General features: G+C 40.5%; 1 protein-coding gene across 1 annotated transcript; it reads right to left on the bottom strand.

The window, feature by feature from the left end:
- Positions 1 to 4008: 4008 nt before the first annotated feature.
- On the bottom strand, positions 4009 to 11643 carry LOC110683668 (putative ubiquitin-conjugating enzyme E2 38). The gene is made up of 6 exons (XM_021860069.1): positions 11353 to 11643; positions 9822 to 10358; positions 9663 to 9726; positions 9161 to 9300; positions 5398 to 5709; positions 4009 to 4528 (listed from the first exon to the last, which is right to left on the bottom strand). The coding sequence occupies exons 1-6, from the start codon at positions 11404 to 11406 to the stop codon at positions 4286 to 4288; spliced, it is 1350 nt and encodes a 449-aa protein (XP_021715761.1). The 5' UTR covers positions 11407 to 11643; the 3' UTR covers positions 4009 to 4285.
- Between the last annotated feature and the right edge of the window lie 8920 nt (positions 11644 to 20563).

Genomic DNA, 20563 nt, shown 5'->3' with positions numbered 1-20563 from the left:
GAAATTGTTTTGCGTAAAAGCAAGTAGAGCGTAATTGACCTCAAGTATTTCATTTTCACCAAAAATCTTCATTAACATCCGTTACCACTTTAGGACTATTACTCCCTTAGTATTTTATTACTTGCTCTATTTACACTTTTTGCATTATTCATACCATTGCAGTGAAGTCTTCGTTGAGCATCAGAGGTATGTGCATTGATACTACTTGCCCATGCTGTGGTGAAGCTGCTAAAACTATAATGCACGCTCTCTTTTTATGTTCGGATGCTAAAAGAACCTGGTGCGCCTCTCCTCTTAGGCTTGATATTCCTTGTGAGGCCTCTTTCTCGCCTATGGATTGGTGGGTGACATTGGCTTCCACTTTCGAGGATAAAACTTGGTGGGATCTTGTTTGGTGTGTTTTGTGGGGTCTTTGGTTAAAGCACAATGCCTGCAACTTCGAGAACAAAGTTTCTCCATTCGAAGCCACCATTCTGAAAGCAAGTGATGTTGTGGGCGAATTTGACAAAGCTAATGAGCCTATCCCCATTGAGCATTGTTTGGCCAGCCCTACCCCGTAAAGTTGGACAACTCCTTTGGTTGGTTTGGTCAAGGTGAACTCTAATGCACCCTGTTTTTAATGATGGTATGATTGGTTTTGGTGGAGTTATGCGTGACTGGGAGGGTGACATCCTTGTTGCTACTTGCTGCACTCTTCCTGGCGCTCATGAAGTTATCGTTGTTAAGGCCCTTGCTGCTAGGCACGCTATCACAATTGCTTTGGAAGCTGCCTTCACTTGTCAGATCTTTGAAAATGACTATAAACCATAAAAATTTAAACCTGCAATACATAATTAAAGAGGTATAAAAACGGAAACAATTATTTTTATTTATAGTTTGTGGGTTACAACTAACTCTCGTAGATCTCTTAATTCCTCTCTCCAAAGGGCTAGGTTTTGATATTTGTTTATAGTATGGGGCCTTGTCGGCTTAATCCATACTATGTACCTACAATGTTTGGTAGTAGGGAGGAGATGGGGCATTTGTGACTTATTCCATCCGAGCCTCATTAAACCCTAGATTCGACCCTCTTTATATAGAGAGTCGTAGAGTAGTTTACAAGATAATAATCATATATTCTACGAGATCCTGAAGATAAATATCTTATATTTTTTTGATATTATCTCCTTATTTACATATATCTGACACCTAATAATTAACAAAATTTCGATGTCAACAAATGCCACCTCGAGACCTATTGTGGAGATTTGACATAAGATGCAACTTGGTCTCGAAACTTTCCTGTAGAATTTGAAAGCAAATTTGGCATGCCCCCATTAAATCTACGAGTTTTGAAATTTGGAGAGCGGAGATGAAGAGCGAAAATTGTCCCACAGAGCATGCCAATTTGTAAAACAAAAATATTCAAACCTGCAGTACATAATTAAAGAGGTAGAAAAAATACGGAAATAATTATTTTTATTTATAGTTTGTGGGTTACAACTAACTCTCGTAGATCTCTTGATTCTTCTCTTCAAAGGGCTAGGTTTTGATATTTGTTTATAGTACGGGGCCTTGTCGGCTTAATCCATACTATGTACCTACAATGTTTGGTAGTAGGGAGGATATGGGGTCTTTGTAACTTGTTCCATCCGAGCCTCATTAAACCCTAGATTCGACCCTCTTTATATAGAGAGTCGTAAAGTAGTTTACAAGATAATAATCATATTTTCTACGAGATCCTGAAGATAAATATCTTCTGTGTCAACAATGACAATCAGACCCTCTTTTTTAAGTTAAAGGCGGGTTTGCGTGAATGCTCAAGTATTGGTGTAATCTAAATTGACATTTTTCATCTTCCCAGTTGTAGACATCTACTTTTGGCCTCCTGTCCCGACAGGAAGTGCAATGACGATAAATAAAACCATCTTCATGCTAGATCAAAGTGAAGAATACTTATGGAGAATTGGTTAAGCAACAAAACACAAAAGACTAGCCCAAATTAAAAATAAAAGGCCAAAACAAAGGTCCAATCAACTAAACCCGATCATAATAAGGCTTAAGCCCGTGCTTAAAACCCAATAATGACGGATTTAGGAGCGCCTAGGTTATATCTTAGTGATGCCGCAGAAAAAGTCGCGTGCATCTTAAACATTCGCACTGGGCTACTGCGCGCAACTAATTCTGTTGCGCGCGACACCTAGCGCAAACTCCAGAGTTGCGCTGCGGAAGATTTAAAATTATACAAAAAATGTAAAATCAAATCTTACCATAAAGCCGCGCGCAAGACAATTAGTTGCGCTTCCCAAAGCAACGCAACCTAATCACTTGCACTGGGATGCCATGCGCAACTCATTCTGTTGCGCGCGACACCTGCTGCGGCAGAATGCTCGTAACCCTGAACCTAATCATTCCTTATAAATAAGGGCTTAAACCGAGGCTTAAACAGACAGAAAATAACCTAAAACTCTGGCGAAATACTTGTGAACTTGTACAACCTAGCCCCTCTTGTCCTAAACACTGACCCCTTTTGATAATTTGTTACTACGGTGGAGGTTCCCCAACAAGAAGGAGTCCATAAGTATTCTAAACGGAGATCTAGCAAAGAGAAGTGGTAAATTCCCGAGCACTTAGTTAAATCACATTTATTTTCTTGTTTAAAAGAACCTTAATTAATTAATTAGTGTTGTTTGATCACCTTTAAAATAATTATTTAATCAATTCCACATAGTATCTTGCGTTAAATAAAGATTAGAATTGAATTAAATAATTGTTGGTTGATCACTTAAGCCAAGGCGAATATTGTTTTTTTTTTCCTATCCTTTTCACGAATTTGATTAAATAAGAATAACGACATTACGATGTAATTCCTACGTGAATTAATATGTGTAAATAAAATCAACTAACATAGTTTTAGGTATCGCGTTGTATATATTGTTTGGTGATGAAATTGTAAAAAAGGAAGAGCTAGTAGAGGTCGCACTAGGGCTAGGATAACGATTCCCCTCTAAAGGTAACGTTAGTTTAGTACTCTCGCTCCCGAACTCATTTCTGGTTTATAGACCAATTTGGGCATGGGTCAACTTATGAATCGTGCTAATTATTCCATGAACTCCACATGGAAGAAAGACATGAATGAGGTTTATGAATTTTCCTAAAACTCATTGGTGGCTCCCTACTTGTTTCTTACAAAAAAGCGTAATGATAGAATCATTCTAATTCAAGGTCCCCAAACAGTCAGAAATTTAAATGCTACTACACCCTAACAAGTGTAAAGTCCTAGGCTTTTAAAGGGCCATGGGCATCTAAGGAGAGGACCCCTTACGATGGGAACCCCCTCCTTACACTAGTATTTGCTTGTCTTTTGATGTTTCTTTTGTTGGGAGAAAGGGAAATGGTGTTGCTCACAAATTTGCTAATGTTAGTAGATCTTTTGATAGTTTAAGGGTGTGGATCGAAGAGATCCCCCCTTGTGTTCTATCTGAGGTGGCTTTCGATGCCCCTTATAAAATTTTGCTCTCTTCTCTCATCAAAAGGAAAGAGGGGAAAAAAAAAAGGAAATAATATTATGATTTATATACAAGAAAAATTATAGTCGTGTGGGCATTTATTGGAATCATCTCAATGAATAGATTATTAATTTTCAATTGCTATAATACATACTAATTAATAGTTAAAGATATTACTGTTCAAAAATTTGCATCGATAATCATGTTCAAGAATTCAAGAGTAAATAATAAATTACGGAGAGAGTACCACATCATAATTTGAAAGATAAGATGACATTACCACACGTAGCATATTTTTTAATTAAATTACAGTCGCATTCATTCTCATTACTTCAACTTATTACCAAGGCTTATTTGGCTTAAAGCATCATTAGCATGTCAATCAATTTCATCATAGCAATTCCTAAGGCAAAGAATACATTTAAAGAGTGTACAGGCTAAATAACCAAGCCAGTACATGATAATCAAAGCTTCTACTTCATATGTATTCATATTTGATGTGCCTACTGGAAGATTGATCTTGAGCATAGAATTTAGATTAGCTAAACATCCATTTCACTAAGAAATTAATAAAGCAGATGTTGATTCTGAGAGTTACATTGTTCTAGAAAATCATATCATTTCTACGCACAAATAAAAGCGATAACGCTAGCACTGCATAATAGTTTCCTAAAGTTCTATCAAAATCTGCACAAGTAATTGCATTTAGATTATGCTTAGGTCCTACTTATAAGCCTTTCTAGAGTTATGTCAGTACTTGTTGAGCAATCAGAAGTATCTGACATAAGGTCTACACATCAGCTCTGAAACTTCTCACAGTCCTTCGACCCATTATTGATGAAATATTTCACAAGCGGTCTCATTATTTTAGCAACCTCGGTTTTGAAGTTTGATGAGCCGGTTTTTAAAGCATTGTCGCCCTCTTCAAGCCATTTCTTGACATCACACCCTACCTCAGCACCATCAGCATATGCCTTACATGCTGTCATGATATCAAGAGCACTAACACGAAAATGTCCAGCTACCAGATCCTCAAAATGCTGCAGGAAGAGTAATCTATTTGTGAGTCCTCACAAGTACAACAGGGTAAACAGCAACCAAATTATGAAACATTAATCATATTCATTAAATCAATCTTTATACCCCCCCCCCTCTCTCTCTCTCTTTCTCTCTCTCTCTTTGCTCTCTCCCTCTCCAACCAAGGAAAAAGACACCCTCAAGTTTTCTTGAAGCATCAAACATAAGTTACTTACGGAGTAATCAATTTTGCTTTTGTGACTAATACTTAAAGAAAAAAATAATTATATAGGATTTTGTAAAATTTGTTTGAATTAATACTTTTGACAATATTAACATACTCCCTCCGTGTTTTAATAACTGTTACACTTACCAATGCAGCCGTGTTTTAATAAATGTTAATAAGTGTTATACTTCCTTTTTTGGCAAAAAAAACTATATTTTAATATTAAATATTTCTCTTTCATGATTCTCACCCAAACCCACTACTACTTTTTTTTTATTATTTCTTTCCTCTCACAATAATTTATTTTCATCAAACTATTAACCTCATAATCTTTCTTTTACAATTTTTTAAAACTCCAATTACCCCACTAACCTTTTATTTTATTTTAGTCAACTAAATTGCCTAAAACTATGTGTCAGTCAAAATGTGTAACATTTATTAAAACACGGAAGGAGTATTATAATTTTTACTAACAAATAATTAAAGATTCTAATAATATAAAATGTGCACTGATAAGCGTGAAAACCCCAACGTTGCAATTAAAAAAAGAACGAAGAAAGTAAAATAATAAATAAAATAAACCAGTAGAAAGAAAACTTAGCCATGGATATGAATTCAAGAAAAAAAAAAAGAATGTACTCTTGTTGTATATTGTTGGAGCCATACCTGAGGGGGATTCCTAATTGTGTACATCATCTTTTTCAAGGATTTAATGAAAATATCTTCACTGTATTCCTTGGCTTTTTTCTTCCCCTCTGAACCTCTGTACGTCTTGTCGAACCCAGGTTCATTAAAAAAGGGTTCAGCATTTAGAATTAAAGCTTGAATAGACACCAAAACTTGAAGCATTGTTGACTTTTTTGGAAGCCACATCTCGTCTCGTCCACCACTCCATGTGTTCAACAAGCTCAAGCAGACTTTTCCACATTCATACAGATTGGGATTAAGTCGAAAGCCACTTGAATGATAATGGACCATCTGACATGAATTTCACAGAAGAAAATATTATCAAAATGTAATTTTTCTAACTGCTCCGAGTATTTCTAAGTATTTCTCTAACACCAAATGCCTGTTCAATACAAGATAGACGGAAAAAAAGCTTATTGTCTGTGCATTAGCTCACATGAATGTGACAATATGATGATGTAATGCTATAAATAATGCATCTCCATTAGGAAGGTCTTATTCTTCATTAGCTAACATTACCCCTCATATGCACAAGTGCAAGGTGGTAACTAGAAATGTAAAACAGCAAAGCACCTAATTCGTTGTCTAATTTATCATACACGGAGTACTAAATAAGACATCATAGGTAAAATCAAAAACAAATGCACTACCATTCCTATTGTTTAAGCCTTGTACGGAGTACCAAATACGACATACAACATCAAATTCTCACATGAAAATCTAATCTTCTGAACTCATCAACAATTTGTTTACAATAAAGAACATAAGAAAATAACAAAACAAATACTACGTATTAGGGAGCTTATTAAGGAAGAAACTGATGCATATCAAGAAGATAAGTAGAGTAATCATTTAAAGTATATCTTTTGGGTGGTTATTATAGATAATATTTAGTTGTTTTTTATCTTCTATTTTAATAGATTTAATTTACAGATTAGTTTATCTTTTGTTTTTACAATATTCTAGAGTTAATTTTACCTATATAAAAGGCTTTAGGTTGTAACGTTTTTGAAGAAAGAGTTGAATTTGAGTTATAAATTGATCAATTCGTATGAATTGTTTTCCACAAGAGAATTGCGTATGTTATTTTGCCAAGAAGGCTTCCAATTTAGTTGCTAATAAACCTTGGTTAGGAATAATAACTCCATATGCAATCCTCTTGCGGAAAACAATTTATACGAATTGACCAAACTATAACTCAAATTCAACTCTCTCTCCAAAAACATTACAACCTAAAGCCCTTTATAGGCAAAATTAACTCTAGAATATTGATAAAACAAAAGATAAACTAATCTGTAAACTAAATCTATTAAAATAGAAAATAAATAACAACTAAATATTAACTATAATAATCACCCAAAAGATATAATTTAAACGACTATTCTACTATAGCCTTTTTGGTGCAGCACGGTGCAAAGTCAGCAAAAATAACGGATCCAGACACGCGCACAACGAGGTTACTATTCACGCACATAAGTAAAAACTGTAGGGGTTACTGATTTTGTCAAAAGTTACTTGTATTTTTTTTCCCAAAGGTTACTTATATAAATTACTTATTCAGAGGTTACTTGTATTTTTCAGGGGTTACATGTTTTTTTTTTCGGGGATTATTTGTATGGATTACTTATTCGGGGTTTACTTGTATGTGTTAAATCAAGGGTTACTTGTATGACTTACTTATTCAAGGATTGCTTTTAGGCCTCATACCAAACCTGTAACACCCTACAAGTAACCTCTAACCAAAACTAGTAACACCTTACAAGTAACCCCTAACCAAAACCAGTAAAACCCTACAAGTAACCCCTAATCAAAACGAGTAAAACCCTACAAGTAACCCCTAACTAAAACCAGTAAAACCCTACAAGCATGGAAAAAAATCGCGATCGTGGTCGCGTTTGCGGTAACGGACGCGTTGTCGCGGAAGCGGCTTGTAACGGTCAAATAGAACGGATCACGGATTACGCAGCGTGATTTTTTTCAAAAACTTCACATAAGTCATTTTTGAGTTTTTTAAATTCTTTTTTTTTTATATACAATACTATTGACAAAACTACTTTAAATGCAGCCCAATATATGAGATATGGCATTTATAATTTTTTTTTAACATTTTTGAGCTTTATTTTTTGCTACACTCAAATAAAATAAGAGCTACGCTAAGCATTTTAATGAAAAAAAAAAAAAGCTAACCCTTCAAACCACAAATAAAATAAAAGAAAAGGAAAGAAAGAATTGAGAGAAGGTCACATGATAACAAAAGTTAAAAGGTTAGTTTAATTAAAAGAGGATAGGAAGCCAGCTGAGGCGAGAGAAAAGAAGACCTGCAAATAGCCATCACCCGGAACGAAATTTGGCCGGAGTGTAAATTGCTTTCAGCTCGCCTGATTCCCACAACTTAAAGCCCCAATATCTTTCTTCCTTTTATAGCTAGTTTAGTTGATAATTTACAGATCTAGGGCTTTATTTTTGAACCCATGTTGAATCTGTTATATCCCCCCCGAAACCTATCTTCTTCTTTTGGCTTTCTGTTCTTCGCACTCAGTGAAGACTGATTTTCTACCTTTAACGGCCGCTGCAATTATAGAACGGTTATATAACGCCATTCTACCGTTACGTTACGGCTTGTCGCGGAATGGTAAGTCCCAAACTCGTTACAAAGCGGCCGTTATAGAATGGAACGGCCGAGTTTTAATTCCATGCCTACAAGTAAACCCTAGACCAAACCAGTCGCACCATACAAGTACTTTACAATCTACTCACATTACTATTGTTGTTTATGTTGCTGAATTTTTTACGAAGAATGTTAGATCGAAGATTCGAAGATTCCACGAAGAAAACGAGCTCACATTTCTCCGGTTCTCTTCGATTTCACTACTTTAAATGTTGTTGATGATCTTATGGTTAATTAAATCCAATTTTTCACAGCAATTTGGCACCCAATTTCTACAATTTCAAGCTTTAAGTGCAGCAATTTGGCAAAGAGGAGAAAAAAATTGGGTGGAGTAGAGATATGGTTGTTGCCTTGTTGGTGATGTTTGGTGGAGAAGAAGCTAAAAAAAGATGAGAGAGAAAATGAGTGGAGTAGAGATATGGTTGTTGGTGATGTATGGTTTGGCTTGGAGAAGAAGCTAAGGAAAGAGAAGAGAGAAGACTTGTGGCATTTATAAAAAAAATAATAAAAAAAATTATCGCCTGCCACATACAAAAAATTGTGTTATTCTACGCATCTTCTTGGTATTCATCAGAAAATCCAGGGGCCAAAGCAGAGTATGGAGGCATACTATGAAACTAATTATTTCCCTATATGATGCCCCCATTTACTTAAGAAAATAAAATTATACATTCATAGCACAACCAAGACTGCAACTATGGCTCTGTTATCTTCACGTGATTTTCATAAAATTGAAACTATACATACTGTTGGAGTAAAATTAAAACAAACTCATTATTACTGGTTTAGTAACTGGTTAAAACTAATTTAGCTACATAAAACCGATTTTAACAATACAAAATGAACTAAAAAGACATGAACCAACTACTACAATGTATGGCATTCAGGGTTGTGTCAATGCATAGTTTTGAGCAAATTACAAATACCTTTTAAGTTACGAAGAGTTGATATATTGATAAATCTAACAAGATCCCACTCAAGTACGAAGTATGTTTAATTTATATATAGTTTAGTGTACAATTGCAAATATAATTTCAAGATGATTGGAAAGTTTTTGCTGCCATGAATACATACCGGTGGTTCATTTGGATATGTAGCTGGAAACACAGCATCAAAGACAAAAAGCCCATCATGATATGGAGTTCCTGATGATCCTATAATGACAGCTCTTAAAAGATCCATCCGTGATTCATAAACTCTAACAAATATTGTTTCTGCAAAAGAGTAAGCAAAGAATGATGCTCCGGCTAAGGTTGAGTCTCCTTGGACCTAAAATTTCTCTGTAACCTCAGCCAACGACCCAACCACACCCCACTCCCCTGCAAGAAATAATAAGTTGTACAAAAAAGGTGCAAAAGCATATAATTATGCAGAGGATACCTCCTTCCATTTAGTATGATCAGATTTCAAAAGTTTTAAGTATATCACTCTTTAAATCAGTAAATAGAAAAATACTGAATGAGATTTAATGATAAATCATAAGGCAAACATGAATCTCTAGAAACCTAAAGTGTAAAATTGACTACACGATCCCATAACTTAACAGATATACGACATAAACCATTGAAAGACAAACCTGGTAAGTTCCGCTCCAGTATTTTCCACTCATCCTGAATTTTCTTTGACCAATCCTTTGAAGGCTGCAGTATCATTTAAAGAAGCACATATAAGCAAGCTGCAAAACTAACATTTGTTAAACGAGCTAATTATTTCAAGAAAGGAAAATAGTTTCAACCATTCGCCCTGAGGATTCCATATCTATATAGTGATGATCAGAACATACAGCGACTGTATCAAATTGTTTGAAATACATTAATTTTCTCAAAACCTCATCCATCTCTTCTTCCTTTTTAACAATTGAACTTGACTGGGCTTTAGAGCTCGACGCAGAGACTTTCTCATCCTGGACTGGAAAAGTTGATGTTCCAGTACCAGGAGGCTTCTCACTTGGAGAAGGATCCTGCAACCAGGGAACTGATGCCTCAACACCAGGAGGCAAGTCTGCATTGTCAAATTGAGCTTGCAGCTTCATAAGTTCATCATCCACATCAGACAAATACTCATCATTATCATAGTAGTCCGAATAAACATCACCATCATCCACATAATCATCCCCATCATCAATGGCATCATCTTGAAATGATAAGTCGGAAATAGAACCATTATGATCAGCTGAATTATTGGATCCTGATGTGGAGGTCTTCACACCATTGGCATTATCCACAGAAACTAGCACAGCAGTTGGCACCGCTAGATCATCCATTAAGACCTCCTGTAAGCACAAAACATCAGAGACTGGAGGACATAATATGATAGATTAAAAACATAATTCAGTAGGTTATTAAAATTCAAAGCCGGATAAAATCTAATTGACTAAGTAAGTCACTTTGGAGCAATGCACAATTTTTTTTACTAATCTTAGTTTTCTTTCCGAAATTCAAACATTCTTTTGAAAAGGAATAATGGAAAACCAACGCCTTGAATGTCATAATTACTTTAATTTTACTTATAGTGCTTATAAAAATTCATGAGCAATGTAAACTCAACAAATTTTATTTACACACGATCCCAATCATTGAATTCGCAATGGAAAACTAGCATCATAATCATGATCATAAGAAGCGGAAAGCTTCCTTGGCAGTCATTACCAAACAAACATCTACAGAAACGTTGTAATAATCCTTTTCATGTTTTACAGATTGGTCTAATAATTATAATTTCATAGCCACTAACACTTTGTTATAGCAACAACCATTCCTAAACTGAATTTGGCCACTGATTTTAGACGGACAGAATTATTATATCATTCGACCCAACAAGAAATTCAAAGAAATATCCTACATGTTAGGAAAGATATCACCAAGAATAAATTCAATTAAAAAACTCAAAATAAATCCAACCGAAACCCTAATCAATTACAAATCAAACATACCTACAAAAAAACCCTGATCAACATTTGTACAAATTAATTGAAATATAATTCCGAGAAATTGAACAATAATCATCGTCTTAAATTCAAAAATAGCCATAATTTTCTACAAAAAAGACAAATTCGCTGAATATTAAAAAAATAAAAAAATAAATAAAAAATAAAAAAATCTGAAAACAACTCGTAAAAAACAAAAGTAACTGAATTTCAAATATTAAATCAAATTCCAACAAATTCAAAGAAAATCCAATTAATCAGACACAAAAATCAGCGATCAAAAACAGTAATCAAACTCGGTATCCAAACAAATTACAAAAAACAAGATTAAATTGGCTACCATTTCATCTTTGAGTTCACTAGCGATGACAGGATGATCCAATTCCATATCCATGACAAGCAAAATTCTTCTCTTTGGACAAAACAAAACACAAATAATCGATCTAGAAATAAAATCTTTGTTCTTGTTGTTCTTCAAACGGAACAGTGGTGCATTGTTTCTCCCTCTTTAGTGAGTCCCAGAGAAAGTAGAGGAGAGAGAAAGTAGAGGAGAGAAATGCGGGACCCTTATATTGGAACTCTTGGAGAAAGAGAGCTGATTAGGTAAAGCTTTTGTGAGCATGTATAAATAACATTGGGAGAGAGATAATCCTGTGTGTGCAGGTTTTATCTTATAATAGATCTACGATGATGAATCCCAGTATTTTTGGGTCCAATTAAGTTTAATTGGGTCTGGTCCATAAATGATTCAAGCCCAAGGTTAAAGGTTTAACTCTCCATCCATGTCAAATCAAAGTCAAGTCAAGGTCTAAGTCAATATGGCAAGCCCATTTGGCATTAGGCCCATTTCTCCTCATTATGCTAAGGTATAAAAGCCTTCAATTACACTATTTTACATTCATTCACTAATAGCCTCAAGTATTAAATTCTCTTGCATAGCTTTCTCTCTCTATGCACTGTTTGACTTCGGCATCGGAGGGGCCTTCCTCGGCACAACCCCCAAGGCCAATTTACGTGTGTTCGCTGTGCAGGAAACCCTCGGCCCTACATTACTTGGACCGAGCCCATTCTTCAGCCACTACAGAAAGACCTTCGGCAAGGTCCCATTGTTTTCACCAGAAACAATTTGGCGCCGTTTGTGGGAAAGACTTTCAAAAAAATCTTTAAGCCAATCCCAATCTTGCTCTCATCTTAGTATCAATGGATAAGAACCGCAAGAATAAGAAATCCGAAAGTGGCCCTTCTTCATCGAAGAAGAGTCGCATGATGATGACGGAGGGGAATAGGCCCTTGGATCCTCTTTCTCCGTCACCTCCACCTTCTCCGAGTAGGCGTTCCACCGGGGAGGCCAGCTCGGGAGGGCCATCAAGGGAGAGGTCTCATTCTCCTTCTGTTCGCAGCATAGGACGACTCCTCCCCGGTCCAACGCTGCAGCTCAGTACAATCCAAGGACACGTTCCAACGCTCGAAGCCCGCCTTTGAGCATCCAACTCATAGAGGGACCCCTCAAACGGGACCCTCCACCGAGGAGATAGCGAGGGCCGTGACAGTCTTCATGGAGGCCATGAAGGCTGGAATGATGCCACCACCTCGTGACCGATCACCTCCGCAAACCAAGCATCAGCGGAGGAGAACCTGGCATAAGGGGGAGAGGCCCCAATCCTTTCAAGGAGTTGGAGGATAATTGGGAGGAGGATACTTGGAGAACCGAGCGAGAAAAGCAAAGAAACTCGCATTTCTTCAAGGAACCTTATACTCAGCTCACTTTGAGCAAAACTCACAAAAGCAGCAGTTTAGCCTCTCGGCCAGAATCTGCTCGTCAAGGAGGTAAATGAAGGTTCCATAATGGGTGGTGATTAGGGGATTTTGCTCCCACCAATCGGAATGCGCCACGTGGACCAATCAGGTCCTGCCAAGTGTCCCCCAGTTGGAACAGTCAGGGCTTACCATGTGGCACGCGCTTATTCGTCCACCTTGGACCTGTTATGTCAAGACATGTGGCATACTCCATGCCTAATGGAGAAACCGGCCACCCAGGCCCAACTTCCGAGGGAAGCCAAACCGGCCCTAGGTTAACCTAAACCTAGGATGGGCACGTTTCCCAAGGTTATAAATACCTCCCTTAATCCTCATTAAGGGGGATTACAAAATCAGAACAAAAACATTACGGAAAAAACACATTAATTACACACAGTAATAACCGGCTGATCTCGCTAACAAAGCAGATTACCTACATTAAACACTCTCACCTAGAGAGACCAAATCACTTTAATTTCCGCATTAATTACTCCTTAATCAGGTACTAACTTGACCGTTGGAGGCGGAGCTCCCAGGAGTCTCCGTTATTTTGCAGGTACAGGCGTCCGGTTCCAGTCTCGGAATTGTAACTCTCCCGCAGGACATCAGAAAACCCCGAAACATTTGGCGCCGTCTGTGGGGAGAGTACTTCTGAGATGGCATCCAAGTCTGTACCGACTCCTGAGGAGAGGCGTCCCCTAGACGACCCTCAAGTTCAGTCGGACCATGATACCGAAAGTGAATTTGAAGTTGAAGCTCATACAGCTTCAGACGGGACCCTAAGGGCCCGACGTACCCGCCATACCGAAAGGAGAGAACGGGAGCATCTTCAAACAGGAAGCGAGCCAGCAGGCGCACCGCCTGATCGGCAACAGCCGACTGATGGGTCTGCTCCCATCACAAGGAACGAACTCATGACCTTCATGAGGGACTTCAAGGGAGAGATTCAAGAGTTGATCAACAAGAAGCCGCCTGCTTCAGTCAAGGAGCAGTCGGCCAAGAAACCCTCCACTTCACTGAAGAGGAAGCCAGTTCAAGGGCGAGAGGCAACTCCTCATCCTAAATCTAGGAAGCGGGAGCCACCTGCCCTTGATTTCACAAAATTCCGTTATCCTACAGGAAATAGGAAACCTGTTCCTCATATTCAGGCGGACGGGTCGAAGCAAACATTCACAGATGCTCGGCTACTGCTAGAGCAGAAGAAGAGTGACCGATTGTCAGAGTCGCCCTCTACTTCAAACTTTCAAGACAGTTTGCGAAATGCCTCGATGAGGCATACTCAGTCGTACCATGAGAGTCAGTCAGGCGGCACCTCCCGTCAGTCCGGCTTTCATAGTGACCAGGCGGTACCAAACTTACCATTTGTGCCGCAACAACAGTATTTTTTGCAGCCACCTCCGTTTGGTGGACCTGCAGCAAAAAACGTCCAACCTATGGACTGGCAGCTACGGTTGCTTAGACTTGGTGAACAGCCGTCGGCCTTCTCCAAGGAAATTACTGAAGCCGCTCAGCCGGCCAAAGTGAAAAATGTACTAGTAGGCGCCTATGACGGCACTACTAACCCAGAAGACCATCTGATGGCATTCACCAACCTGATGTACCTTCAAGGGTTGGATGATCCCACTTGGTGCAAGTGTTTCCCAGCGACTCTCAAAGGAATCGCACAGCAATGGTTCGGCAACCTGCCGACTGGTTGTGTAAATAGCTTCAGGACGCTTGCTTACTTATTTGCCTCCAATTTCGCCATGAACATCCTTGCGAAGAAAACGACCCTTGATTTGGGAACAATTCAGCAGGGCGAGAAGGAGGGGCTTCGTTCTTACATCAGGCGGTTTAACCTGATGAGAATACAGATTCAAGGGTTACCGGATGAGGTAGCTTATACTGACTTTTTCAGAGGTCTCAAAGACGGGTCTACCTTCAAATTTGATTTGGTTCGAAAAAGGGTGGCGACTCTTCAAGAGGCCTTGATTGAAGCAGAAGCCTATATACAGGCGACTGATCTTTGTACAATAAAACAGTCGGACGGGAAAAGGTTCGACAAAAGAGAAGGACGACAGAAACAGTCGTCAAACAAAGATGAGAAAAGAAAAGAGGTCTGGGCGGCTGATTCCTCTAAACAGCTGGCCTAGAAAAAGAAAAAAGAATTCAAACCATACTCCCCAAAGTATGCGTTTAACAAGGATAACCAGTTTATCCTAAAAGAAATCAAGGGACGGATCTCAATTGAGAAGCCGGTCCCCATGAAGGGTTCGGCAAACAACCGGAACCAAGATAAATTCTGTGCTTATCATGATGATGTTGGTCATCACACCAACGAATGCATCAGTCTCATGCGGTACCTAGACCGCCTGGCTGAGCAAGGCGATCTTGACACTTATGTCAAGGTTTCCGCGGGGAACACTTCCTCAAAAAAGCAGTCGGCCAAAAAGAATCAACAGGCCGACAGCTCCGATACAAATGATGCAGTCGTCTACACTATTGCAGGCGGCTTCTCAGGAGGCGGCCCCACTATTAGGGGCAACAAAGACAATATCAGGCGGTTAGATGTAAATTCCGTTCACCAAGAACGGCCGTCCAAATATTCATTTCCTGAGATTGTCATCACTGAAGAAGATCTGGGAGGGGTAAGGGGGCCGCATGACGACCCTCTCGTTATTGAATGTAAAGTGGCCAACCAGAGAGTTGGCCGAATCCTCATAGATACCGAAAGCTCCTCAGATCTCATCAGTAGCAAATGTCTGTCGAAACTAAAATATCAGACTGATTGCATACATCCGGCCTCCCACCCTTTAGTAGGGTTTGGAGGAGGAGTCGTCCACCCACTGGGACGAGTAGATTTACCCATCCGTCTGGGCGAAAAAGGGGAAGGACGACACATGGTAGTCCGGTTCCTGGTAGTAGAGGAACTCTCGGCCTACAACATGATTCTAGGTCGACCAACCCTGAATAATTCCAAGGCTGTTATAATCCCATCTCTTATGTTGCTCAAGTTTGAGAGGGATAATGGAACAGTCGGCTCCCTAAGGGGAGATCAGAGGATGGCCCGAGAGTGCTATCTCTCGGATGTCAAGCCCACTGTTATGGCTACTGGGTCAAGCGGTGAAAAAACAGACCTTGACAATGTCAAGGAGAGTGCGCCTGTTCAAGAAGCAGGCGGAAAAAAGAGAAAGGCATCCCAGACAGGGGCCGCAAGAAAAGACAGAAAATAGCAATCATTGGCAGAGGAGCGGCCGGATGAGTTCCGCCCTCAGCCGGCTGGTGAGCATGCGGACCTGATCTTAGACGACTCACGTCCTGACCGAACAGTCAAAGTTGGGACGACTGCTCTGAGAAACCTTGGTGACAACTTTCACAAACTATTGAAAGAATACAAGGATATCTTTGCATTCGAAGTCCATGAAATGCCAGGCATTAGTCCTGATCTGGCGGTACATAAACTAGCCGTGGATCCGAAAAAGAAGCCGGTACGGCAAAAGAAGCGGAACCAGGGCGAAGAAAGAAGTCAGGCGGCAGCCGCCGAAGTTAAAAAATTACTTGATGTAGGGTTCATTCGGCAATGTTACTTCCCAGACTGGGTTGCAAATGTGGTGCTTGTTAAAAAGCCGAATGGCACCTGGCGACTGTGTGTAGACTACACAGACTTAAACAAGGCGTGCCCCAAAGACAGTTACCCTCTGCCTAAAATTGATAACCTGGTCGACTCAACAGCCGGCCATGCCTTGATGAGTTTTATGGACGCCTATTCTGGTTTCCATCAAATTCCTTTATGGAAGAAAGATCAGGAGAAGACGGCCTTCGTCACTGATCAGGGGTTATACTGTTACACGGTCATGCCGTTTGGTCTTAAGAATGCTCCGGCTACCTTCCAACGAATGATAAACACTGTGTTCTTTGATCATATTGGGAGAAACGTCGAGGCATACATTGATGATATGATTGTCAAGACTAAACTTCAGAAAGATCATCTGTCGGACCTCCGAGAAACTTTCGCCACACTCAGGCGGCACCATGTCATGCCTAATCCCAAGAAATGTGTATTTGGAGTTGAGTCTGGGAAATTTCTCGGATTCCTTATCAATCAGAGAGGAATAGAGGCGAACCCTAAGAAGGTGCAGGCGGTCATTGACATGCAGTCGCCTCGTACCATCCGAGAGGTTCAGAAGTTAACAGGTTGTCTGGCGGCCTTGGGAAGATTTCTAAGCCGATCAGGCGACAAATGCCTATACTTTTTCCAGGCAATTAAGAAAAAGGCAAGGTTTGAATGGGGGCCGGATGCTGAGGCCGCCTTCCAGAAATTAAAAGTTCACTTGCATTCCTTGCCGAGGCTGGTCAGCCCTTTGCCCTAGGAGGTACTCTACATGTACCTGACCGTCTCTGATCATGCGTTAAGCGCTGTTCTCCTTGCTGAAAGAGACGGCTGTCAGCTCCCGGTCTACTTTGTCAGTCACGTACTGAAAAATGCCGAGTTGAGGTATCCCCTAGTGGAGAAATTTGGTCTTGCACTCTTCATGGCTGTTAAAAAATTGAAGCCCTACTTTTTGGCACATGCAGTCGTCGTGTATACAGACCAACCTATCAAGCGGCCACTTACCATCATGGAGTCGTCAGGCCGAATGATCAAATGGGCCATAGAAATACAGAGCCTCGAAGTTACATTCGAGCCTAGAAAAGCAGTGAAGGGGCAAGCCTTTGCTGATTTTATTGTAGAGATGACTCGTCCTCCTGACTCTCAAGTTCCAGACCAAGTATGGAAGGTATATGTGGACGGAAGCTCTACTTCAAATGGTTGTGGAGCAGGCGTCATATGTCAGTCGCCAGAGGGCGACAAGTACGAGTATGCTCTACGCTTCAGTTTTCAGGCTTCAAACAATGAGGCAGAATATGAAGCTTTACTAGCCGGGATCCGCATGTGCAAGGCGGCAGGGGCAAGAAAAATAGACGCCTGTTCCGATTCACAATTGATAGTGAGTCAGTACAATGGCGAATACGAAGTAACCCATCCGGCCATGATCAAGTATTTACAGGCGGTCCGACAAGCAGTCGGCTCCCTTGAGGATTTCCATCTGATCCAAGTGCCGAGATCAGAAAACAACCAGGCGGATGCACTGTCAAAATTAGCATCATCCGCCTCCTCTGATACTCCTCGAACTGTTTTTTGGGAAGTAATGGAGAAGAGAAGCATCGAGGAAAACCCTATTGGAATCCTAGACAGAAGCTCAACCTGGATGGATTCAATCAGGGCATATCTGACAAACGGTACACTGCCGGATGATCCTCAACAGGCGGCAGCACTGAAAAAACGACCCACCTGTTTTGAAATGATAAAGGGAGAACTTCACAAAAAGGGGTACCTTCAACCCTTCTTAAAGTGTGTTACTCCAGAAAAGGGGCGAGAGATACTAGACGATCTTCACTCTGGTTACTTTGCTTCTCATATAGGCGGTAGGACGCTTGCTCAAAGGGCAAGGCGGCAGGGCTACTTTTGGCCTACTTTGGAAGCAGATGCAATGGAGATGGTGAAAAAATGTGACAAGTGCCAAAGGTTTGACACACTAATTCACCGTCCAGCTACTGACCTCACTACCATTCACAGCCCACTACCGTTTGCTAAGTGGGGCATGGACATTCTGGGTCCATATACACCTGCTACAGGCGGAAGGAGGTACATACTTGTTGCCGTCGACTACTTCACTAAATGGGTAGAGGCGGAGGCTGTAAAGGGAATCAAGACGAAAGATGTAATTTCATTCATTTGGAAAAATGTCATCACTCGGTTCGGGGTTCCCATGTCTATGGTTTTTGATAATGGTCCCCAATTTGAGACGCCTGTTCTCAAAAGCTGGTTGGGTGACCAAGGAATTGCAAACTACTTTGCATCTGTCGGCCGTCCACAAGCAAACGGCCAGGTAGAAGCCTTTAATAAAATCATCTCAGACGGTCTCAAGAAAAAGATTGAACGAGCAGGCGGCCTATGGGCGGATGAACTACCTCATGTTCTCTGGGCCATTAGGACGACTGAAAAAGGGGCGACTGGAGAAACTCCATTCCTCCTAACTTACGGTGCGGAAGCTGTTCTTCCAATAGAACACTACGAGCCGACTCTTCGAGTAATGCTATATGACGAAGAGGCAAACTGGGAAGCTATGCGCCTGGCATTAGACTCACTTCCTGAAAAGAGGGGCAATGCTGTCTTGCGCCATGAGATCTATCGCTTGAGAATGACTAGATCATACAACAAAAAAGTACACAGGCGTCCACTCAAAGTAGGGGACTTTGTACTTAGAAAAATGGAAGCAGTTGGTAGGGCTAATGAGTCTGGCAAACTAACTCCCAACTGGGAAGGACCCTACCGAATCTGTGAGGAAGTCAGGGACGGTACCTACCGCCTGGAAACACCAGACGGACAACCGTTGCCTCGAACTTGGAATGTAGATAATCTTAAGAAATATTTCTTTTGAATGATGTAAATAGTCAAGAGCTACTTAATAAAAGTTTGCACTTACTATTCAATTTCGTACTAAGAGGGGCACGCCTACTAAAAAATAGTCGGCTACTCTCCATGTTTAATTTTACTTACGAGGGGCATGCCGTCTGTACCTTTACAGTCGGCTACTCTCCATTGAGTTTTTCACTCTATCTTCAGAGGGGCATGCCGTCTGTACCTTTACAGTCGGCTACTCTCCATTGAGTATTTTACTCACAATAGGGGCATGTCGTCTGGGCATATAGTCGGCTACTCTCCATAAGAAGATGGTCGACTGGTTCCAAACACATAGCCACCCCCCTAATACTTAGCTAAAAAGATTAGGGCCTGGCCGACCCTGTGCCTAACAGGCGGCTACCCTCCTTTTACTTAGCACCTACGTTCACCAAGAACTTACCAAGGCCACAGGCCGAATGATCAGACCAGGCGCCAAGCCAACTGATCAAATCTACAAAACTAATACGACCTGTCCCAACATCATAGCAGGCGTCCGGCGGCATCCCTCCGGATGAAATTCGTCGCAGAGAGCAGCTCCCTTTTGGGTGGAACATTGCTCTATAAACTAATTACACGGCACCTATACGACTGTCCCCAAGGGCAACCACGTAGCCGTTTTTGAGACAAGGATAACTCTATCACTAACCAAACCAGTGGTAGCAGTTGACATCTGAGTCAGATGACCGCCTGTATTACTTGGGATAAATGCAGGGGGTACCTCTTGAGTTAATAGCCAACAAACATTGGCGAATCAAGGGGTCTAGCCGGCCTACGCCGCCTGGTACCTCTACTTCTCAAGCAAAAGTGACAGCGACTGAGTAACTCCAACGTTAACTCATAGTCACTCCCTCAAATTTGGTATGGAACCTAAAAGGTTTGAGTAGACCACCTGTTTTTTGACAAACAGGGGCACTCAAACCCCTATTCCTACTAGGTAACCTATTGAGTTAATAGCCAACAAACATTGGCAAATCAAGGGGATCAGCCGGCCTCCGCCGCCTGGTACCTCTACTACTCAATCTAGATTGTGACGAAGACTAATTAACTCCTATGTTAACTTATAGTCACTCAAACTTAGTATGGAGCCTAAAAGGTATGAGTCGTCCGCCTGTTTTTAACAAACAGGGGCTCTCAACCACTACTCCTGCTAGGTTAACAAATTATGAGTTAAAAGCCAACAAACATTGGCAATAAAGGGAAACAACCGGTACCCGTCGCTTGTTATCTCTACTACTCAGTTCCTTGGCGACTAGGTAATACTCTATTTACT

Source organism: Chenopodium quinoa, unplaced genomic scaffold (assembly GCF_001683475.1).
Source record: "Chenopodium quinoa cultivar QQ74 unplaced genomic scaffold, ASM168347v1, whole genome shotgun sequence".
In the NCBI taxonomy this organism is placed as follows: Eukaryota; Viridiplantae; Streptophyta; class Magnoliopsida; order Caryophyllales; family Amaranthaceae; genus Chenopodium; species Chenopodium quinoa.
Note: the sequence above shows the minus strand (reverse complement) of the source record. Positions and strands in the feature narration are given on the sequence as shown.

Coding starts and splice junctions, on each gene's coding strand:
- LOC110683668 (XM_021860069.1), bottom strand. CDS start 11,406: ATGGATATGGAATTGGATCATCCTGTCATCGCTAGTGAACTCAAAGAT. Junction 9,301..9,662: donor ACTGGAGCGGAACTTACCAG/GTTTGTCTTTCA, acceptor ACTCTTTTGCAG/AAACAATATTTGTTAGAGTT. Junction 5,710..9,160: donor CATATCCAAATGAACCACCG/GTATGTATTCAT, acceptor AATTCATGTCAG/ATGGTCCATTATCATTCAAG.